This window comes from Prionailurus viverrinus, chromosome C2 (assembly GCF_022837055.1).
Source record: "Prionailurus viverrinus isolate Anna chromosome C2, UM_Priviv_1.0, whole genome shotgun sequence".
In the NCBI taxonomy this organism is placed as follows: Eukaryota; Metazoa; Chordata; class Mammalia; order Carnivora; family Felidae; genus Prionailurus; species Prionailurus viverrinus.
The window spans coordinates 113,119,119-113,144,442 of record NC_062569.1 but is presented as its reverse complement, the minus strand read 5'-3'; the positions used below and the strand labels follow the sequence as shown (position 1 = coordinate 113,144,442).

The 25,324-nt window shown below is 35.9% G+C and overlaps 1 protein-coding gene across 1 annotated transcript in view; it reads right to left on the bottom strand.

Annotated features, from left to right (window-relative positions):
• Positions 1-5,373: 5,373 nt before the first annotated feature.
• Positions 5,374-25,324, bottom strand: part of LOC125174507 (uncharacterized) — a 77,139-nt gene continuing 57,188 nt past the window's right edge. The window contains 2 exon segments of the mRNA XM_047874022.1: positions 5,374-7,821; positions 8,280-8,388. Coding sequence (XP_047729978.1) covers positions 7,743-7,821; positions 8,280-8,388 — 188 coding nt within the window. The 3' untranslated portion in view covers positions 5,374-7,742.

Here is a 25,324-nt window from a genome sequence, read left to right as displayed (position 1 = left end):
AGTAACATGCAGAAGAATGAAACTGGACTATTTTCTTACGTCATACACAAAAATGAATTCACAATGGGTGAAGGACCTAACATGACAGAGGAAACAAAATCTCTTTGACATCTGCTGTATCAACTTCTTACTAGACACATTTCTTGAGACAAGGGAAACAAAAGCAAAAATAAACTATTGAGAATTCATTGAAATAAAAAGCTCCTGCATAGCAAAGGAAACAATCAATGAAACTAAAAGGCAACCTTCGGAATGGGAGAAGATATTTTCAAATGACATACCTGATAAAGAATTAGTATCCAAAATATATAAAGAACTTCTAAAATTCAACACCCAAAAAACAAATTATCCAGTTTAAAAATAGGCAGAAGACATGAAGGCATTTTTTCCAAAGAAGACATCCAGATGGCTAACAGATGCATGAAAAGATGCTCAACATAACTCATCATCAGGGAACTACAAATCAAAACTGCAATGAAGGGCACCTGGCTGACTCAATTGGTGGAGCATACAACTCTTGATCTCAGAATTAGGAGTTTGAGCCCCATGTTGGATGTAGAAATCACTCAAAAATAAAATCTTAAAAAATAAACCCTACAGTAAATTATGCATCACTTCACACCTGTCAGAATGGCTAAAAATTAACAACACAGGAAACAGTAGGTGTTGGCGAGGATGCAGAGAAACGGGAACCTTCTTACACTGTTAGTGGGAATGCGAACAGGTGCAGAACTCGAAAACAGTATGGAGCTTCCTCAAAAAGCTAAAAATAGAACTACCCTACGACCCAGCAATTGCATTACTAGGTATTTACCCAAAGAATACAAAAATACTGATTCAAAGTAATATATGCACCCCCAATGTTTATAGCAGCATTATCAACAATGGCCAAATTGTGGAAAGAGCCCAAATGTCCATAAACTGATGAATGGATAAAGAAGAGGTGGTATATATATATCCATTATACAGACACACACACACACACACACACACACACAAACACACAATATATATAATATATGTAGATATGTAATGGAATGTTAGTCATCGAAAAGAATGAAATCTTGCCATTTGCAACAACATGGATGGAACTAGAGAGTAATATGCTAAGCAAAATAGGGCAGTCAGAGAAAATAAATACCATATGATATCACTCATATGTGGAAATTAAGAAACAAAACAAATGACCATAGGGGAAAAAAAGAGACAGGCAAACCAAGAAACAGACTCTTAATTAGAGAAGAAACCAATGGTTACCAGAGGGGAGGTGGGTGGGGGCATGGGTTAAATAGGTGCTGGGGATTAAAGAGTGTGCGTTTTGTGATGAGCACCAGGTGTTGTATGTAAGTGTTCAATCACTAAATTGTACACTGAAACTAATAATACACTGTGTATTAACTAACTGGAATTTTTTTTTAATGTTTATTTATTTTTGAGAGACAGAGAGACAGAACATGAGCGGGGGAGGGGCAGAGAGAGAGGGAGACACAGAATCCGAAGCAGCCTCCAGGCTCTGAGCTGTCAGCACAGAGCCCGACGTGGGGCTCGAACTTGCAAACCGCGAGATCACGACCTGAGCCGAAGCCGGACTCTTAATCGACTGAGCCACCCAGGCGCCCCTTAACTAACTGGAATTTAAATAAAAGCTAAAAACAAACCAAAAAAAGAAATAGCAATTTGGGTATATTGGCCAGTATCCAGTAATCTTACTGCACTTATTGCACTCATTAATTTTAACAGTTCTGTAGATTGTAGGTTTCTTTACATACACTACCATTTATTTATCTCTTCCATTCCAATGCTTATTACTTTTTTCTTGATATGCTGTATAAGCTAGTACCTCAAGAATAATGTTTAACAGAAGTAATGGTAGCAGGGTTTCTTATTTTATTTATAAACTTAGGGAAGATGTTTCAATATTTTACCATTAAGCATGATATTTGCTATAAGTTTCTTTAGAGATAATTTTTATCACATAAAGTACATTTCCTTCTATTACTAGCTTATAAAGAATTTTTATGAATAACATTGAATTTAGTCTCTTGCAGTTTGTCTCTATTAAAAGGATTATATGATCTCCCTTCTCTATTCGGTTAAAGTAGTGAAATCCATGAGTAGATTTTCTTTGTTGAACTAAACTTGAGTTCCTGGAATACAGCTGTACCTACTCATGATGTATTGTCCTTTTATGCATCTTTTTGCTAATATTTTAATTAAGATTTTTGCAACTAGGACCATAAGCAAGATTATCCTTTATTATTTTTGTAAGTCCTACTCAGTTTTGATATTAAAGTTCTACTGATCTTATAAAGTGAATCGCGAAGAATTACCTCTTTTTTACTCTCCAGAAGAGTTTAAATGGTCTTATTTCTTCCTTATTGGGAAGAATTTCCTACTAAAGTCCTGTGGGCCTAGAATTTTATATTTTTCAGGAAGGATTTTAATCACATATTCAAAGATCTCACTTTTAAATTTTTTTAATGTTTATTATTTTTGAGAGAGAGGTAGAGAGAGTGAGAGCAGAGAGAGAGGGAGATAGAGAATCTGAAGCAGGTTTAGGCTCTGAGCTGTCCGCACAGAGCTCAATGCAGGGCTCAAACTTGCAAACCATGAGATCATGACTTGAGCTGAAGCCAGATGTTTAACCAACTGAGCCACCTAGGCGCCCCTCAAAGATCTAATTTTTTTAAATAGACATAGGATTATTTGTACTTTCTATCTCTTATTGTTTCCATTGCACTCAGTTTTGATTTTCTAGAAATTAATCTATTTTATTTAAGTTTTCAAATTTATTGGCTTAAAGTTGTATAAAATATCCTCTTATAATGTTTCTAATATTCATAGACTCTGTAGTGATGTCTTCTTTTTCATTGCTGATATTACCTATGCCTTCTTTCTTTTTTCTAGATCAGTCTTATCAGGACTTCATCAATATATTAATTCTTTTCAAAGAACCAAGTTTTTAGTTAATTGATCATTTCTATAAATTTGCATCTTTATTTTTAACTTAAATTTTAGTTTTTTTATGTTAGAGAGAGAGAGCAAGCAGGAGAGAGGGACAGAGGGAGAGGGAGAGAGAGAAAGAGAGAGAGAGAATCTTAAGCACGCTGAGCACAGAACCTGATGTAGGGCTTAATCCAACGACCCTGGGATCATGACCTGAGCCAAAATAAAGAGTTGAATGCTCAATTGACTGAGCCACCCAGGTGCCCCTAATTTACAGTTCTTTCCATAACCCCTTGAAATTAGAGATTTTGTTATCTGGGTATGTAAATAATTAATTTAGAGTCAGTTTAATATTTGCACTTAAGGCTATAAATTTCCTCTTTAAGCATGATTTTTGTTTGGTTAGCAAGTCTGGATATTCTGCATATTCACTATCAATTCACTTTAAATATTTGCTAATTTTTATTGTCTTTTTTTAGCCTTATTCATCATTTAGAACTATTCTGCTTAATTTCCAAACATTTGGAAATTTTCTACTTTATTTATATGTCTTTTAAGTCTCTTTTTTTTCTAAACTGACTTTATTGAATTATAATGTAAGTACTATTAAATTATACTTATTTATATAGTTCAGTATATCTTGACCAATGTATGCACCTGTGTAACGTCCAACAAATTCAAGAACAAATTCATGTCCCATAAAGTTTCCTCCTGCTCTTCAGTAGTCAATTTTCCCACATCCCTGACCTACGAAACCACTATTGTGCTTTCTCTATAGATTACGATTTTCCTATTGTATAACTTCATATAAATGGAATCATAGAGAATGTAATCTTCTATTGTCTGACTTATTTTGTCAACGTAGTGGTTTTGTGGCATGCATTGGTAGTTTGTTCCCATTCATTGCTGAGAAGTATTTCATTGTATGAATACTATAGTTTATGAATCTGTTCACCTGTTGATGGCATTTGCATTTTTTCTGGTTTGGGGCTGTTTTGAGTAAAGCTGATGTGAATATTGGGGCACCTGGTTGAGACCGACTTTGGCTCAGGTCATGATCTCACTGTTCTTGAGTTGAAGCCCCTCATCAAGCTCACTGCCATCAGCGTAGGGCCCACCTCAGATCCTCAGTCCCCCTCTCTCTGCCCCTCCCCACTTATGCTCTCTCAAAAATAAATAAAACATTTTTTTTAAAAAGCTGTTACAAGTATTTTTGAATATGTATGCACATATGTCCTCCTGTCTTTCCTAATGTGAAATTGCTGGGTAAAATGGTACTTGATAAGTAACTACCAAACCATGTTCTGAATGAGTTGTACCATTTTATATTCCCACTTTATGAGTTTCCGTTACTCTACATCCTCACCAACCCTTTGTATTGTCAACCGTTTTACTTTTAGTTGTTATAGGTTTGTAGTGGTATCTCATTATGCTTCTAATTTATATTTCTTCTGATGACTAATGATGGTAAGCATTTTGTATGTACTTGTTTGTCATTTCTAGATCTATATTTGTTCAAATTTTGGGCTTATATTTTATTATTTGTTTTGATACTTAGGGAAAGAGCAAGAACAAGCATGGGATGGGCAGAGAGAGAGAGAGAGAGAGAGAGAGAGAAATCTTAGGCAGGCTCCATGCCCAGTGTGGAGCCTGACACAGGGCTCCATGTTACAACTGTGAGATCATGACCTGAGCCAAAATCCAGAGGTGGACGCTTAACCAACTGAGCCACCCAGGTGCCCCTGTATTTTAAAACTGGGTTTTTGTTCTCTCTTATTATTCAGTTGCAGATATACTTTTTATATTGTCTTACTTTCTTAATGGGGTATTTTAAAGAGCAGAAATTTTTTATTTTTATCAAGCCCAATTCATTCATTCATATATATATACATATATGTATATATACATATGTATATATACATATATGTACATACATACATGTATATACATATATGTATATATACATATATATGTATGTACATATATGTATATATATGGCTAGCACTTTTTGAGTCCATTCTGAGTTATTTTTTGTCTATGGAGTGAGGTAACTGTTGAGGCTTTTTTTTTTTAACCCTAATTATCTTTTGCTTATTGATCTCTTGATTAATTGAACTGTCATCATAGAATGACCCCATTTCAATCTTTTGGAATTTACTGACACTTTATTTGGGGCTCACCATATAATCAATTTTGGCAAATGTTGTATGTGTATCTAGAAAGAATGCACATGCAACAGTTGCTGATTACAATGATTTATATATATGTGAATTAGGTAAATTTTGTTAATTGTACTGTTCAGATCTATTGAAGGTCTACTGATCTTTCTCCTCATCTTCCCCCTCTCTCTCCTCCTCTTCCTCCCCCTTCCTCTTTTGGCTTGCTCCATCAGTTATTCAGAGATTTGTGTTAAAATTTTCCCACCGTGATTGCCTATTTCTTCTCTTGTGGTTTTGTATGTATGGTTTTGCTTTATATATTTCAAAAGTTTCTTGTTAAATCATTTGAATTTAGAATACTCTATTTTCCTAACGAATTAAACTTTTTATCATTTGAAATGTCCTATTCATCCCTAAGTAAATGTTTTTAATCTACATTATCTCATATTAGTGTATCAGCCCTGTATTGTTTTGTGTCTGTATGGTTTACACATTCTGTCCTTTTACTTTAATCTTTGTGCACTTATATTTAAGATGTATCTCTTGCAAGCAAAACATAATATTTTTATTATCAAGTCTAATAATTACTGTCTTTTAATTAGAATATTAGCCTGTTTACATTTGACACAATTACTTATGTTTAGAAGTTCAAATTTAATGTTTGATTTTCTTGCTGTTTCTCTGCCACTCCCTCTCTTTTCCTCCCTCTTGTCTGCAGTGATTTGAATTAGGCTTTTATTTATTATATATTTCACCTGGATTGCTTGCTAATTATACATTTTCACTATTCTTTTAGCTTTTACTCTGGAAAATGCTACATGCATCCTTGACTTGTTAAAGTCTGACAAAAAGTAATATTTAAATTACTTCCCGGGCGTGCCTGGATGGCTCAGTTGGTTAAGGCTTCAACTCTTGATTTCAGCTCAGGTAATGATCTCACAGTTCATTAGATTGAGCCCCTCCTAGGGCTTAGGACAGACAGTGAGAAGCCTGCTTGGGATTTTCTCTCTACCCCTCCCTCACTCATGCTTTCTCTCTCAAAATTAATAAATAAACATTTTTAAAAAACTATAAATTACTTCACAAGCCACACGAGGCTCATGGAACAGTTTAACACCATTTACCCTTTCCCTACATTTTGTGCTATTGTTGTCATGGATTTTACTTCTGTATAGAACTCAAACACTTCCAGATATTATTATTATTCTATACATTACACATTCGTTTAGATTTACCCATGTATTTATCTTTTCTGTTGTTCTTTATTTCTTCCAATTTCATTATGCTTTCTGTCTGGAATAATTTACCTTCTGACTAAAGAACTCCCATTAGTATTTCCTTAGTATAAATTGGTGAATAATTCTCTGTCTTTTTATTTTAAAATATCTTTATTTTGCTTTCACTTTAAAAAGACATTTTCTGTGGTTATCAGATTCTAGTATAGTTAGTTTCCTCTAGCTCTGATAGAAGATGTCATTTTATGTTTGTGGCCTACCTTCTTTTTTTGAGAATTCAAAATCTGTCTAATTGCTGCTATTTTGAAGATCAGATATCTTTTTCCTCTGGATTGTATTAATATTTTGCCTTTGTCTGTGTTCTTTTGAACACTTTTACTATGATATACCCATATTTGTTTTATCTGTACTTAATTTAAATGGTGTTTATAAGTTCCTGAATTTGTGGCTTGACATTTTGTAAAGTCCTGTCATTTTGATTTTCAAATTTTCTGTCTGCTTCATTTTCTCATCTGCTTATTCTTTTTTCTTTTTGGTAGATTTCAATTACATACATGTTAAATATTTCACCATTCCCATAGATCTTGTATGTTTCCTCTTTTTTGTGTGTGTATTTTCCATTTTCTTTTCTCTCTGTGCTTTGTAGTAGATATTTTCTCCCAGTCTGTGTTCCAATTTACTAATGCTCTCTTTTAATTATACCTAATCTGCTTCAATCAATTTATAGATTTTAGTTCAATCAATTTATAGATTCTATAAATTTATAGAATTTATATTTGAAGAATTTTAATATTTTCCTGTTTTATGCTGAAATTTTATCCAATACTTGGATTTCCAGTGAGTATGTTTCTATAATATGGTTTTCTCTTGTTTTTCTGTCATATGGTCTCATCTCCTGATAAACATAGTAATTGTTTATTTGCAGCCACACAAGACAATACATGTGATAAATTATACAGATATTTTAAGACTCTAGACAATACCATCTTCCAGAGAGAATTTATTTTTGTTTGGAAGTTGGATAAGAGACAGATTAATTTTCATTCCATCAAAGATTTAGCTGATTTAATTCCAGCTTCATTATTTTTGAGGTAATGTCTGTCCCTTCTGGAGTTACAAGCTAGAACTGGAGTGTTTGCCTGGGCCTCTCCTCCTTGGTCCTTAAGTCCCTTTTTTTCTTACCAACACTGTAAGACTGTTGGAAACTCTGCTCAGCATCTCAGCCTCTTGCTTTCTGCTTACACATAGACAAATGTCTACAGAGCTAAATTGGGCTCACTTCTATGTACTTTCATTCTGTCTTAGCCTAAGTTCCCTAGAAAAAAATGGGAGGTATAACTCTGAGACACCAAAGTAAAGGGAAAAGAAAGTTGGGCAGAAAAGAAGGAAGGGCAAATACAAACTAGTGCAATATCGCAGATGACCACAGCTTCACAAAGAGACGCAGCTCACTGCTTGGATGCAGCCTGTCTTGGAACAGTCTGTTGGAGAAAGGAAGAGGAATTTATTCAGGGGCTTCCTCCACTGAATGACTTCTTTCATTGGTCAAAATTTACCCCACAAGGCATTAACTTCTCTGCATTTCCAAGTTTTTCAACTGCCCTCTTCAGACCTACTGTGGAAACAAAATTCTATAGCCTGCAGCATGTTGCTTCATCCAATTCCTCGAACTAGTGACAGAAATCAGATACTTGCTGGGTACAGTGGGGCCTCCTGCCATAGCTGCAGCAGCTCAGACCACATCAAGCACAAAGGTTTCCATGCTGGAGATTGGCCTCACCTGGGCAGAGGCTGAGGCAGTCTGTGGATCTATGGATGAAGTGGTGGTGACCTTAGATCCACAGTAAGTTTGAGGACCTGGAAGACAGTTAGGCCCTAGAAGATTTGGGAAGGTTCCTCAGTTTGTCCAATGCACTTTCTCCCAGGAATCGTGACCTACCTTGTGGCTTCAGAATTCCCCATTGCCTTCAGATTGATGGCTTTATATATTGTCCAGCATGTCACATTCTCAAGGGAAGGCTTGGTCTGTAACCAGCTACTCCATGTTACTGGAAAAGAAAAGAAAACAAAACAAAACACTATCTCTTCAAGATCTTATTATAGTGATATAAAATGTTTACCCCAAATATAGTTAAATAAATTAGTTGACACTAGACTTACAGTAAAATTAGTGGGACACCAAGATGTCAGGTCCTCACTTGTAGATATAAATCACCTCTCACTTATAAATTGACTTCTCTGACAAGTTCAGTCAATATTTTCAATGTCAAACTGCCCTTGATTTTCTCAGATTAATCCACTGATTGTATCACTCATCTAATGGAAATTCCCATCTTGACTTAAGCACTAATCATGGGTGGGGCCATAAAAGAAGGGCACAAAATTTGCCAGTTACATCATTCCCAAAGCGGAAGGTTCACAATTGGTTTAATCCTGATTACTTCAAGAATTCTCTCTCCTTCCTCTTTCCAGCTATAAACCTACCTCTGGTCTAACCTAGTCTGTGATTCAACTCCTTGTGACCTATTGTAAGAATTTCAGAATCTCCCTATGTTGCTCTGCAACATTGCTAACCTAGGTGAACCCTGAATTTTAGGCCAAAGATACTAGTTCTTAGTGAAACCTCCTTATGGAAGCTTACTACTCTATCAGTTCTGTATTTTTATGTAATATGAAACACAAAGCATCAATGGAAGGAACTCTATTAGGAGTTCTAAAGAAGAGACCTATCTTCCACTTGCTATCTTCTCAGAACATCTGTGATGCCTCTCTTATAAAAATCACCTTTTAGAGAATGGTAATAGGTGCATGCTGATTGATAAAGATCATGGAGATCCAGAGATGCTTCACTAGCTTTCTCCAAGATAACAGTAAGTTCCCACAGAGATTGTAGAGTAGTAACCTTTCTTTACTTCCTCCCAATCTGTCATTTGTCACCACCATACGTCATCCTTGCCACTGTAATTTGAATATGTGTGGTGACTGGGAAATGTTGACTTTTCCAAAGGGAAGAAGACCTTTCATCAGTAAAGGGAATATGCATCACTGTGCTTCCCTGCTAGAACCTAATCTACAGTCCCTATCTCAACATCAAGAAATACTTTATCACAAAATATTTATCACAAAATACTTTATCAGAATCTCATTTATATGATATGTATGTCTACAAAACATATATGCATGTGTGAATATATATATTAAAATGGTAACTGATTATATCAGGATCATGGAATTATAGGAGCAATCTACTTTCTATGCACTTATTAATATTGTCATAATTTTATATAGTGGGCATACAGTTTTATTCTAAAAAAAACTAATTTAAAAAACCTGTTAGGGGCTCCCGGGTGGCTCAGTCAGTTAAGCATCTCACTATGGATTTTGGTTCAGGTCACAATCTCACACTTGTGAGATCCAGCCCCACCTTGGACTCCACGCTGGGTAAGGAGCCTGCTTAGGATTCTCTCTCTCTTTCTCTCTCTCTCTCACTCTCTCTCTCTCTCTCTCCCCCTGTCCCTCTCCTGCTCAGACTCATGCTCTCTCTCTCTCTCTCAAAAAAAAAAATAAATAAATAAATAAATAAATAAATAAAAGAAATTTAAAATTAAAAAATTAAATGTTTAAAGAAATACAAAATAAAAACTGTCAGATGGTGGGCTCTTCTAGGTACAATATTTGTGTTGTGCCCTTCTGGGTAATTAAATCAGTTAATAAACATGAAATGCACAGAACAGAACTTGGTACATAGTCTGCTCTAAATAAATGTTAGTTATTGTGTTTACTACATAGGAAATTAAATTCATCTTTTTCGCAAACTGCAAATTTTAAATATCTATATTTGGGGTCTTAAAGAGAACATACAGATCTACCAAGGAACCAAAAGATCTACTAAGGAGGTATGCCTCTTTTTTTTTTTTAAAGTGAAGTATGATTGAAACAGAAAAAAAAAGATCTATGATAACCATTAGGCAGAGGAATAGAAGAGACTGAAAGTCAGCAACTCTGTGAGTGCCACCACTACTTAGCTAAGGTTACAATCTGCACAGACAAGAATGAAAAAATATCTAGAGAAGAAGATTTTGAGGAAAGGAAGAGTGGAAGAATGGAAAGATGGCAGAAATGGAAAGGACAGGAAAAAGTTGGAAAGGATGTAAAATTAATTGGAGGAAAGAGAAAAGGAGAAGATAAAATGAAAGTGACTAATGGGAGAGTGGCATTTACAAAGACCAATCAATGTTACTTACATTTGCCAGGTGTTCTGCTAAGTGTTTTATAAGGAATGTCTCATTTAATTATTAGAACAGTCTTCAGAAATTGGTATTTGATTGTCCCTATTTAACACATGAGAAAACTAAGGTTTTCAGGGTGTAATTTTTCCCCAGATCGTGTGTTGATAAGATTATGTCCAAAAAGCCCAGTCGTCTTGGAGCCTCACTTTGGTCTGATTTGTCCTTTTAGGGATATGACATCAGATCTGCCTGGAGTATCAAATAAAAAGCCAAAATATCTTCCCCTTGTTTGATGTCCTCTATATTGTCATTATTTCCTATCAACCTGTGAAAGCAAGGAGGTTTAATAAGGTTGAGAACAACTTAATATGAAGAGAAATGCTGAGCCCTAACATTAATACCATGTCCATATTTTCTAAACTAAAAATGAAATCATTAACTTTAAGACACTATATTTGCAAATGTATTATATATAAAATTTTACTAAGGTATAAAGAGAAAAATCACAAAGCACTTTTTTTTTTGAAAAGCACCAAATTAAATAAATCTGTTTGGCCCCAGAATTTTAATACTGTGACTATAATACCTGGCATCTGTGTCATCCCTCATTTAATAAGAAAATGTTTCACACAAAAAACAAAAAGCTAAATGGGAAAAGTAGCTACTGTGAAGTTTTTACTTTTTGTAATATTTGGCTAAAAGAGTTCTCGGTCGGTAGTCACAGAGTATGGGTCATTAGGTTCCTGCTCGGTCAACTGTGCAATCTTTGCCACAGCCCCTAACGTCTCTGAGCCTTAGTTTTCTGGTCTATAAAATGAAGGCTTAGGTAATATGTTTGCAAAGATCCTATAACTGTGTAGCATATAAAAAATAAGGCAGGGAATTCTCCCGTGATAAGAATTAGGTCATAGGAACTTTAAAATAAATATTTTAAGGTTTCTAATAACACTTTGCTGGAAAAAAAAATCACATGTTAAATCATGATTGTTGACTTTTACTTGGTACCATAAATGATAAGAGACATAGTAATGGTAGGTGATTATACTGAACAAAAGAAACAAAATAGGGGTGCCTGACTGGCTCAGTTGGTAGAGCATGTGACTCTCGATCTCAGGTTCATGTGTTGAAGCCCCACACTGGGTGTAGAGCTTTCATAAAAAAAAAAAATAGCCATCCATAAATGCCAAGTTGGTGAATGCTATTCATCTTTATTATTTTGTAATATTTTGTATAATATATGCGAGAGCCAACAATTTGGTCAAAATGGAATAATCAAAAGAGACTTTTATGCATTCTTTTGATCTGCATGGTAGCAATTACTGGGGTGACATTTAAAGTATTTTGAGGAGTCAGGAGGGTGTGAAGGAAAGAGAGGAAATGGTTGGTTATTCAAGAGCTCTTAGAAACCATCCTTCAGTTAAGGTCAAATAACACCAATACATTACTATGTGATGATCCAATAACTTGCTACCTAAGATACTTTTTCCTAACTTAAAGATTTAGAAATCTGGAAAAGTGAAAAAGTTGAGAAAAAAATTTTAGTTAAAAATTTAAATAGCTATATTTTCAAATCAGTTAGTGAATATTCATGTTCAAGTAACAGAACACACTGCTGAAAGACGCTTAAAAAATAGGGTTTTGTTACTTTATAACCAAAAACTCTGGAGGAAAATATTTCCAGATTTGCTAGAGCAACTCCACAATTTCATCAGGTGGCAGGACTCTGTCTGCCATACCTGCTATATTGACTTGATAACCGTCACGCTTGCAAGATGGCACTCCCATGCCAGGTACCATGTGTAAATATGACAATATTTGGGGCCCCCAAATGGGCTCCCATGTGTTGCTTTTTGTTAGAGAGGAAGACCCTTTCTCAGAAAACCCTTTCTTATATTTTCCACTGCCCAGAACTGGTGTCCCTGCCACAGGTGCATGCAAAGGGTCTAACGAAGCAGTGCCTGCTATTTCCATTTCATAAAAGCCATGCTTTGCCAACATGGAAAAGGGGGGACACAGCCAACGCACACACTTTTACATGTTGGTCTATGTCCTTCCAAACATTTCTTCTTTGCAGAATTTTTATTTGTACTGTTTAAATCACACCATGTGTCAGGTTTGGTGGCCCACCTTTATACTTTATATTTTACCATAAGCATTTGTCCCACAGTAATATAGTCTTTGGAAATTTTATTTTACATGATGACGTAATAGTCCATGCAAAGAAACATTCATAATTTATTTAATTTGTCATAAGCAGTATTTCTTTCATTTAAAGAATACTTACTGGGTATTACCCACTATATACTAGAGGCTTTACATAAGTGCCTCTAATCTTTACAACATTCCTGCAATGTAGCTATTACCAGCCCAAATTTGCAAATGAGGACACTGCTTACCAGCAGCTTACTGATATTCCTGCTGGTAAACTGCAGAAAAGGGAACTTGAGCTCAGGCCCAAACCAGCCAACACAATGATATTTATTCAACATTGTTGGCGGGAGAGAAAAGAAATTGAAGTCCAAATGAATGGGCCAATTCATAAATATAAATTAGGTAAGTTTACTATTGAGCAAAACCAAACAAACCAAACTAAACCAAACAAAAACCTGAATTCATGCTGGCAGCCAGCAAGTGGCTACAAAGCTATAATGGATATTGGGCTCTGTTAATATGGACTTGAAGTTACAATTCGTTGTCCTACTTTTCATAAACCATCAGTAGTTATTCAGTTTGCATCAGTAGTTCCATCAAGTGAACTCTGACATCCTGTTTTTCATAATTCTTGAGCAGGCTTATTCTCATTTTGTTCTTCATGATTCTTTATCAGTACTTCCTACAGTTGCCCCTGACAGTGTGACCAGCATATACAATCAGTCACATTCTTCAACATTCCTCGGTAAGGTTAGATTAAGTTCAGTTCCTCAAAGCACCAGCAATAAAAAGCTCCTGATTTAACTCCCATATGGCAAAATAATCCCATTAGCCAAAAGAACATTCTATAAACCATATAAACTACACACATGGTATTTGCTACAAATATGCTTTTGTCCATATCCTCAAACAAGTGACCATTAGTCTTTGTGTTCTGAAGATATTAAGAAAGCCATATAGTATCTATAGGTGTCAGCAGTTAAATTGAATACATGAATAAAAACAAACAAACAAAATAATAGGGGGGAGTAAAGCAAGGAAAGAAGGAATAAAAAAATGAATATATAGGTCAGGAGAAGGGAAAAATGGACAGAGCTATAATTACTGTCAATTCTGCTGTGATAAGATAAATGCTAGGGCAGACTGAAAAAGAGCACAGAGCAAATGTTTCTGGCCAGCTGAAAGGACTAGCAGAGACTAAGCCAAACTCAACTGCTGTCGCTGATGGAATCCCGACGGGTTACCTTCTCTGAGGACATACCCTCCTCCCACCCTCCTCCGGAGACTGGGCTCTTGATTACAACAAACTCCCTCCCAGTTCCAGGCGTTTTGGGCCTAGCCTTCTTTGTTTTCGTAACCAGGACACGCCCCAAAGTGTTTTCCCAAACACCACCTCTTTTCAATGACACGTCTTCACATCTTACTTCCACGCTCCCCTGCCCTTCCTGCCTAATGATGTGGGTGGTTCCAGGAGAACAGTGACTGAAACAGGTTTCCTCTGGACTTGACACAGCAGAGCCAGATAGGAAACGATGCTGGCAGCTTTCCCTGTGAGGCCAAACACTTACTAAAACATGTTGGTGGTATGGCAGATGAGAAATCAGTCCTTTAGAGAGCAGGGAACACTCAGAGCCTCCCTGCTTCACCCTCTGCCCCAGTTATCAGGGCTGCTCTAGGGCCAATAAACCAGAAAGTTCCCAGTCTGTCTGGCCAGACCAAGATAATTTGTGAGAGTAGGCTTCATTGTGGTTCTTTGCCCTACCCTGATACAAGCCTCTGGAAAGAGAAGGGAATTCATAAATTTGTTTCAGTTTAATCTTAGTGACTAACCAAGAAAAAAATGCTGTCCCTACCTTTTCTCCATTCTAGATTACTAAAATTCCCACTGGTCCCTTGTTAATAATCCAGTGCTACAAGTCTGGGTTTTATTTGAGACCAGAGAAAAATGGTGAGTAAACAAAGGTGTGAAAAATAAATCTTATTGGGATATACTATATGTATATATTAAGATTATATTATATAATTATATATTATATGTATCATATAACATTGTATATATATATATCATAATATATATAATCATACACTATATACTTTTATATATGAAAAATAAATCTTATTGGAATATATTATGAGTACATTTTATAATTATGTATTATATAAGATTCATAAGTAAATTTTACAAGTTTATAAAAAGAAAAAGAATAGACTGGATAAATACAGATCTGGTTTTCATTCGAAGCACAGTAACATAGGACCAGTTGGCTAACTTTTCAAACATCACTCAAATTGTTCATCACTAAAATGAAGGTGATGAATCTACTTCAGAGGGATGTTAAGAATTATGAGAGAGGATGTTTATGGAGTGTAAGGCATAGAATGATTGAAATATTAGTTCCCTTTCCTCTCTCTTTAACCCATCAGCCCAAGAGAACACAGATTTTTTTTTTAAGTTTTTCAATCAATCACCAAATGCACTGAAGTATTAAAACATTATGACTTTCAAAGAACTTCCAATCTAGGTGGGGATATAATCTTAAGTCACAATAAGGGAACAATAGAAGTTCACAATTTAATCAAGTAATCAATTGTGTAACACGTGGTTCCAATTACTGAACAGTAGTTGTCAAGAAAAAATGAAATGAAAATGGACTAAAGTTTTCTTTCATGTAGCCCTTCCCTCCTCTAGCATCTTCTACACATTCTGTGGAGTAACAAATAAGTCTGAGTTAAAGTTATTTATATAAAAATATTAATTTTTATTTTTCTATATAAAAATAGACTGACAGATATACTTGATGACACTTTTAGGGGCACATCAGACAAAGTTCTATTAATCCTCTGAGGATTTGCCCAAAATCTCTTCCAAAAACAGAAAAAATCCTCTTAAGAGTCCATGTTAAAATTAACCTCTCCTTCTGACCCTCTTATAATCTGCTTTACTGCCACTTTGTGCCTATCATGATGATTATAAAATAAAAACATTTTATATAGGTAAATTCTCCCATGCTTATTTGTATTCAATAAAAGAATCCATCAAAAATGGATGAAATGGGGCGCCTGGGTGGCGCAGTCGGTTAAGCGTCCGACTTCAGCCAGGTCACGATCTCGCGGTCCGTGAGTTCGAGCCCCGCGTCAGGCTCTGGGCTGATGGCTCGGAGCCTGGAGCCTGTTTCCGATTCTGTGTCTCCCTCTCTCTCTGCCCCTCCCCTGTTCTGTCTCTGTCTCTCTCTGTCTCTCTCTGTCCCAAAAATAAATAAAAAACGTTGAAAAAAAAATTAAAAAAAAAAAAAAGGATGAAATAAGTAAGAATCCCCAAGCTCCCTTCTACTCCCTTTCACCAAAAAAGCAGATACTCTACCAAATACCAAAAATTATATATAAAAACATGCAAATCCCCCTTTGGAACTGTTCCTGGGATCAAAACTCTGTGGGGAAAAATGTACATCTTTTAGACTTTTCATCTTCATCTTTTACCTTTAAAGCAATTGATAAAAAAACATTTGCATTTGTAAAAGGACTTTAATATGATTCATGCATCATCTTTCTTCTTGGCCTTCTAATACAAACCCAGGGTGTTATTTACCATGTCTACAGAATCAACTCTTCCATATATCTCTGGCCAATTCTTTTACCACACAAAGATGCTCTTGCTCTCAAGAATCAGACAAAGTAATAAGTGTGGGAGAAAGACAAAAAGTATTATCTGGACAAGAACCAAATAAACTCAGTCAAAATTAAAGAAAAGAATAAAGTAACTCGCATGTACTCTACCTACTGTGTGCCAGACACTGTTCAAAACATCTTATAATTAACTCATTTAATTCTCCTAACAGTCCTATATGGAGTAAATATAAATGTCCCCATCTTAAAGCCTGAGGGCAAGGCAAACAAAAATCAAATTAATTGAGATGTTCCAGCTAAAGGATACATTTCTTCATATAAATACCTATCCACTTATTTACCTATCTGAGACTAAGAAGTAGGACGAACAAAAAATTGAAGAGGAGATGCTTTTAGAGTCCTTTTATGAAGCCTACATTACCCTGACACCAAAACCAGACAATGACACAACACAAAAAAGGAAGTATCAGATTAATATCCCTAATGAACATAAATGCAACAACTCCCAAGAAAATATTAGCTAATCAAAATCAATAATACATTAAAGGGATCATACAGCATAATCAACTGGAATTTACTCTAAGGATACAAGGGTGGGTCTGCATATGCAAATCAATCAATGAGATAATACATTAACTAAATGAAGGATGAACATCATATGATCATTTCAATAGATGCAGAAAAAGCATTTGACAAAACTCAACATCCATTTATGATAAAAACTCTCAACAAGATGGGTATAAAGGGAACATACCTCAGTCCGATAAAGGCTAGGGCCATCTGGGTGGCTCAGTTGGTTAAGCGTCCGACTTCAGCTCAGGTCATGATCTCATGGTTCATGGGTTCAAGCCCTGGCTCAGGCTCTGTGCTGACAGCTCAGAGCCTGGAGCCGGATTTGGATTCTGTGTCTCCCTCTCTCTCTGCCCCCCCCCCACTTGCACTCTGTCTCTCTCTTAAAATAAATAAACATTAAAAAATTAATTAAAATATACGATAAAGGCAATATATGACAAACCCATACCAAACATCATACTCAACAGTGAAAAGTTGAAAGCTTTTCCTGTAAGATCAGGAACAACACAGGGATGCCCACTGTCTCCATTTTTATTCAACATAGCACAGGCATATCTCAGAGATATTGCAGGTTTGGTTCTAGACCACCACAATAAAATCAATATCACAAAAAAATGATTCAAATAAATTTTTTGGTTTCCCAGTGCATATGAAATTTACATTTACACCATAATCTATTAAGTGTGCAATAGCATTATGTCTAGTAAAACAACATAATACCCAAATTAAAAAATGATGTAGGGGTACTTGGATGGCTCACTTGGTTAAGCGTCCGACTTTGGCTCAGGTCATGATCTCACGGTTCATGAGTTCGATTCCTACTTCAGGCTCCACAGCTGGTAACATGGAACTTGCTTGGGATTCTTTCTCTCTCCCACTTTCTCTGACTCTCCCCCGCTCACACTATCTCTATCTCTCTCAAAATAAATAAATAAACTTACAAAAATACTTTATTGCTAAAAAATGCTAGCCATCATCTGAGTTTTCAGTGAGCCATAATCACTGATCACAGATCACCATAGCAAATGTAATATTAATAATGAAAAGTTTGAAATACTGTGAGAATTGCCAAAATGTGACGCAGAGACATGAAGTGAGCAAATACTGATGGAAAAAATGGCTCTCATAGACCTGTTAAACATAGGGTTGCCACAAACATTCAATTTGTATTAAACAGAATATCTGCAAGATGCAATAAAGTGAAACAATAAAAACAAGATGTGTCTATAGTTGAAATCCTAGCCACAGCAATTGGATGAGGAAAAAAGAAAAGCATCCAAATTGGAAAGGGAGAGTAAAACTGTCTCTATTTGCAGGTGACAAGAGGCTATCTCTGGAAAACTCTGAAGACTATCAAAAAGCTATTAGAACTGATCAGTGAATTCAAGTAAAATTGCAGAATATAAAATCAATCTACAGAAATCTGCATTTCTATACACTAATAATAAACTATCAGAAAGAGAAATTAAAAGGAAAACAATCTCAAGGGGCACCTGGGTGGCTCAGTTGGTTAAGCGTCCAACTTCATGATCTCGCTGTTTGTGGGTTCCAGCCTCTTGTCAGGCTCTGTCCTGACAGCTCAGAGCCTGGAACCGGCTTTGATTCTGTGTCTCCCTCTCTCTCTCTGCCCGTCCCCTGCTCGCACTTTGTCTCTGTCTTTCTCTCTCAAAAATAAATAAATATTAAAAAAAAACATTTAAAGAGGAAAACAATCTCATTTACAATTGCTATCAAAAAAATAAAATAACTAGAAATAAATTTAACTGAGGAGTTGAAAGACCTGTTCACTGAAGACTATAAGACACTGATAGAAGAAATTGAAGAAGGCACAAATAAATGGAAAGATATTCTGTGCTCATGAATTGGAAGAATTAACATTGTTAAAATGTCCATACTACCCCCTCCCCCCAAAATCTACAGTTTCGATGTAATGCCTATTAAATTTCAGTGGTATTTTTTGCAGAACTAGAAAAAATAATTCTAACATTTGTATGGAACCACAAAAGACTGAATAGCTACAGCACTCTTGAGTAATAAGAATAAACCTGGAGGTATCACAATCTCAGGTTTCAAAGTATACTACCAAGCCATAGTAATAAAAAATAGTATGGTGTTGGCATAAAAACAGACGCATAGATCAATGGAATAAAATAGAGAACCCAGAAATAAACCCACATGTGTAAGGACAATTAGTTTATGACAAAGGAGGCAAGAATATACAATGCGGAAAGGACCATCTCTTCATTAAATGGTGTTAGGAAAACTGGAGAATCACATGCAAAAGAATGAAACTAGACCACTATTTTACAGCATACACAAAAATTAACTCAAAAATGGATTAAAGATTTGAATGCAAGACTTGAAGCCATAAGGTTCCTAGCAGAAAACATAGGTGGTAAATAAACTGCTTGACATTGGTCTTGGCAATATTTTTTGGATCTGACTCCACAGGCAAGGGAAACAAAAGCAAAAATAAACAAATAGAGCTACATCAAACTAAAAAGCTTCTGTACAGTGAAGGAAACTATCAACAAAATGAAAAAGCAATCTACCGAATGGGAGAAGATATTTGCAAATTATATATCCAATAAGGGATTAATATCCAAACTATATAAAAAAACTCATACAAGTCAACAATAAAAAGTCCTTCCCCACAAAAAAAAATCCCCAAATACTCTAAAAAAAATAGGCAGAAGATCTGAATAGTCATTTTTCTAAAGACGACATATAGATGTAGGGGTGCCTGGTGGTTCAGTTGGTTAAGTGTCCGGTTCTTGGTTTTGGTTCAGGTCATGATCTCACGGTTTGTGAGTTCAAGCCCCATGTTGGGCTCCATGCTGCCAGTGCAGAGCCTGCTTGGGATTCTCTCTCTCCCTTTCTCTCAGCCCCTCCCCTGCTCATGCTTTCTATCTCCAAATGAATAAACAAACAAATGAAAAGAAGACATACAGATACCTAACGGGCACATTGAAAAGATGTTCAATATCACTAAGTATCAGGGAAATGAAATCAAAACCACAATGAGATATCACCTCATACCTGTTAGAATGACTGTTACCAAACAGACAAGCAATAACAAGTGTTGGCAAGGATGTGGAGAAAAGGGAACCCTTATACACCGTTGGTGGGAATGTAAATTGGTGCAATCCACTATGGAAAACAATATGGAGGTTCCTCAAGAAATTAAAAAACTACCATAGCTACCCACTTTTCAGTATTCCACTTTTGGGAATTTAGTTGAAGAATGTGAAAACACTAACTCAAAAAGACACATGCACCCCTATGTTCATCACAGCATTGTTTGTAACAGCCAAGATATGGAAATATGGAAACAAACTGAGTGTCCATTCATGAATAGATAAAGAACATGTGATCTATCTATATTTGATTAAAGACATATAAATGTGTGTGTGTGTGTGTGTCTGTGTGTGTGTATGCACACTACTCAGCCATAAAAAAAAAAAAAAAAGGAAAATTTGCCATTTTCAGCAATGTGGATGGACCTACAGGGTATTATGCTAAATGAAATAAGTCAGATGGAGAAAGAATAATACCATATATTCACTTACATATGGAATCTAAAATACAAAACAAACAAAACTTATGGAGAACAGATTGGTAGTTATCAGAGGCGCAGGGGGTTAGGAAGTGGGTGGAACAAGTGTTGGGACTCAACTGTATGGTGATGTATGGTAATGGTAGTGATCACTTTGGGGTGTATACAGATTATAACGATGTACACCTGAAACTTACATAATGTTATATACCACTTTTACCTCAATTAAAAAAAAAAGTAGGTCCACATTCTACGTAAACCAGAGCTGGGAATAGGGCAGACTAGGCAAAACATGCAGATATCTTTGCTTTTCAGATGGAGGATGACAGACTATGCCTACAAAATTATGTGCAAATGATTTAATTAGAGTGGTGGGATTTCCACAGAATGTTGTGAGTAACCCTGGTGATGAGAAATTATCTAAAGCACTTCAGCAAATACTTTCCAGAAGGGAAACCAGACAATCCATGGAGATGCAGGTAGAAAATACTAGAATATATTCATTCTCTTTCTATGTAGTTTTAATTTAAAATAAAATACGAAATTAAATATTCACGTTGACACTTGCCCTTGTGATTATCTACCAGTCATTTGCCATATACAGTATGAAAGAGAGCCTAAGGGATGAGTGGAGGGTAGACAATTTGACTGACATTGGCATCCTTCCTGATCGGTTTGCCACACATGGCAGACCGTGCCTAGTTGAGTGGATTTACGTATTCTAGCTCTATTTTCAACCTAACTAACTCTCACAAAATGAATAGGTGATTAAAAAAAACATATTCTGGCAACGAACTGAAGGCGCTAATAGTACACAAACGAACAACCAGAAAACCGCAGAGCTTCACTCCTATTCCTACCACAAGCTCTCGTCAGACATATTACAAATCAGCAGGAATATTATTGAAATATCAGTTTATTTACTTTTTAGAGTTTACTTGTGTTTATTTTTTAAAAACTTCTTAATTGTTTCACTTATATTGTTTTTTTTTTTTAATTCCAGTGTAGTTAACATACAGTGTTATATGACTTATCGGTGTACATTATAGTGATACAACAATTCTTTAAAAAAAATTTTTTTAATGTTTATTTATTTTGAGAGAGAGCAAGTGGGGGAGGGGCAAAGTGAGAGGGAGACAGAGAATCAGAATTCCAAGCAGCCTCTGCACTGTCAGTGCAGAGCCCGAGGGGGTGCTCAAACTTACGAACGATGAGATCATGACACCCAAAATCAAGAGTCAGAGGCTTAACTGATTGAGCTATCCGGGTGCCCAGCGAATCAACAATTCTATACATTACTCATTGCTCACCATGATAAGTGTACTCTTTAATCTCCATCACCTGTGTCATGCACCTCCTTCCATCCACCTCCCTCTGGTAAAATCAGTTTGTTCTTTATAGTTAGAGTCTTTCTTGGTTTGTCTCTTTTTTTCCCCCTTTGTTCATTTGTTTCTTAAATTCCACATATGAATGAGATCATATGGCATTTCTTTCTCTGACAAACTTACTTCACTTAGAATTATACTCTTAAGCTCCATCCATGTTGTTGCAAATGGCAAGATTTCATTTTTATGGCTGAATAATATTCCATTATATATATTATATATATATTATGTATTCATCTATCCATGGACCCTTGGGCTGCTTCCATAATTTTGCTATTATAAATAATGCTGCAATAAACAATTTATATGCATTATTATGATGTATGGTTAATATAAAAAACAAAACACTACCATTGTAAAAATATTTAATTTTTATTTCATTTTATTGCAAGATTGAAAAAATGGTCACAAATTCTATTCATCCCTTTGCAATGTGACTATGGCAGCTACTCATAAGAAGAGGTAAGGTTTATTCTTCTGTGCCTTGAATCTGGACATGACCATGTGGACAAAGAGATAGTGGGAAAAATTACACAAGCAAAGGCTTCAAAAGTAGTTGTACACTGGGGCTTGTTCCCTTGCTGCTCTTAGGGACCCTCCAGCTACTGGCACATAAATAAGCCTGTGGTAGCCTGCTGGATGATGATATGTGGCCCAGTATCCAGATGAAAGCCAACTAACCCACCAGATATGTGAGGCCACTGACTGCCAGCTGAACAGGAAAGCATAATTAAGGTTACCTGAGAGCAACAGAAGAATGTGTCCAAAATGTCAACCTACAGGATCAAGAACTAATAAATAAATAAATAAATAAATAAATAAAAATAAATATTGTTTTAAGCAACTAAGATTTGGAGTGGCTAGTTCCACAGTAAAAATTGATATAGAAATTAGTACCTAAAAGTGGGTTATTGTTGTAAAAAAAAACCCAAAACACCTAAAACATGTGGCCTTGGGTCCCTAAATTGGGCAGAGACTGAAAAAAAAAATTAAGAATCCAGTAGCAAAAATGAGGAAAAGTGTGAGTAAACTATTAGTGGTTGCTGAAAAAAAAAGGCGAGGAAATTGCTATAGCTGGTCGGAAAAAAATGGCAACATGTATCATGTAGTTAAAAGCAATTGGCAAAGGGTTGCTCGTAGTAACTTAGGAGATTAAATAGATATATTTTTTCCTAATGAATTTATAGACCTTGCAAGATGACTTCCTTGCAAAATGTTGAAAGTGTTGATTGGTTTTATTTAGCTGCCTAGAAAGAAAGAAAAGAGCTAAGGAAAGAATCTGGAGGGAATTTACAGAAAATAAAACTGCTTCTCATGTCTAATCCCTTTAGCCAGTAAAAATCTTTCAAGTGAAGGCAGTCTGAGACTGAAGATCATATCAAGATGTGGCTATTAAAACTTTATTAAGATATTTCAAAGAATTAAGGCGGTATCTAGTAGACCCACTCAACTTAAAAAAAGGAGCTGAGTCTAAGGATTATAAGAATGTTATCCCACAACAGACACATCCACAAAATTCTATCTCAAAAAAGTTGTGGGTGTGGCTTTTCTTGAACCAACTACTCTCAAGTCAGATTCATAGCAAAACCACAAACTTTTGAGAATTGTATTGATGAAAGGACCGCACACTTGGGATGAAAATTTGAGATCGCTCAGATTACAAAATAGCCTCAGGAACCCTTGCTTTTTACCAGCAGGAAGCAATCAGAGAAAGCTATTTGGCTGTAAACATGGACTTTTCCTTATAGAAAAGGAACAATGTCCCAGAAGATAGAGTCAAAAACTCAGAAGGTAGGAGCTAAGAGCCTAGGAGAACAATGGAGCAGGGAGATAAAACTAGACCTAATCAAGAAATATTTCTTGCCCCTAGAATGGGGAGACTTGGCAACAGATGTCCAGTTGGATTTCAGAATCATTATGGACCAGTGGCTGCTATGTATTTCACATCCTTCCCCTTTTTGATGTCAGTGTGTACTGTAATGATCCTGTTCTCTGCTTTGTCTTTGTATATTATTGGGTATATTGGGGACAGATAATGGGTTAATTAGTCTTTTTTAGTTTATAGTAGAGGAGCCCATCTGAGGATTCTCACCTGATCTGCTTTAGATCACAAGACCCATAAAAGCATGACCATAATTAGATGAGATTTTGGGAGTCCAACATGCGGAAGGAATGATCATTATTGTGTCCAAAGGATAGACCGTGCCAGGTTGCAAGGTGGCTATAATCCTTGATTGCTTCTTTCATCAAGCTATGTCTATTTCTGCCTTGAATCTAAACTGGTCTTGTGACTTATTTCACCATTAGTATGCACCAAAAGTGATGTCATACCAATTCCAGGCCTAGGACATCTTTGCTCTCTCTGTTCGTGTCGGCCAGTGCCATGATGAGAGGTATGTGGCCCAGTCACCCTTGTCCCTCCAGCCAACAGCCAAAAGAGGCAGAAGCAGAGCTGCTTGAGTTTTTAGCTGCTCAGAGACACCTGAGTGAGCTAAAAATGAGCCTGTTGAGAAAAGCATCCAATTGATCCCAGCCCAAATTTTTGACCTAAGAATTATGAAATAAACAAATGGTTGCTATTTCAAGCACACAAATTAGAGTCAGAAGAGGTTGTCATGTAGCCGTAAATAAGTGATACAGACACCCAAATGCGACACAACAATTTATTATTATCCCATCCTTTCTCCTCTTTTCTTTACTTCTCTCTCTGCCATAAATCAAGCGTCCATATAGCAGTGGGTCTGTTTGGGACACTGTAGTCTGTTCCAGTAGTCTGTTTGCCTGTGTCTGCATCAGTTCAACACTATGTTATTCAATGTAGCTTGACATCTGATGATGCAAGTGTCCCTCAACACATCCTTTTCTTCTTCTGGAGAGTATTGGCTATTCTTGCCCTTTTGTTCAACTCTGTACATTTTGAATGAGTTTATCAAGAACAATAGGGAAAAAAAAGACACTCTTATGGGATTTTTCTTTGAAATTCTATTAAATCTATAGGTAAATTGGGAAGAATTGACATATTTTTAATATTGACCCTTCCTATCCATAAACAGCTCTTCATTATTTAAGTGTTCTTTGGTCTCTTTTAATATATGTTTATAATTTCCTACAGAAATATTAGTTATATTTCTTTAGATTTATTCATAAGTCTTTTATATTTTTGTTAATAGAAAATAATATAAGAATATAAATTAGACTTATAAATAATCTTAATAATATTTAGATAGTTTTAATAAATAAATATAAATCAGATTTTTTAAAAATTTCCTGGGGCTCCTGGGTGGCCCAGTCAGTTAAGCGGCTGACTTCAGCTCAGGTCATGATCTCATGGTCCATGAGTTCAAGCCCTGCGTCAGACTCTGTGCTGACAGCTCAGAGCCTGAAGTCTGCTTCAGATTGTGTGTCTCCCTCTCTCTCTGCCCCTCCCCTGCTCTCGTTCTCTCTCTCTCTCAAAAATAAACATTAA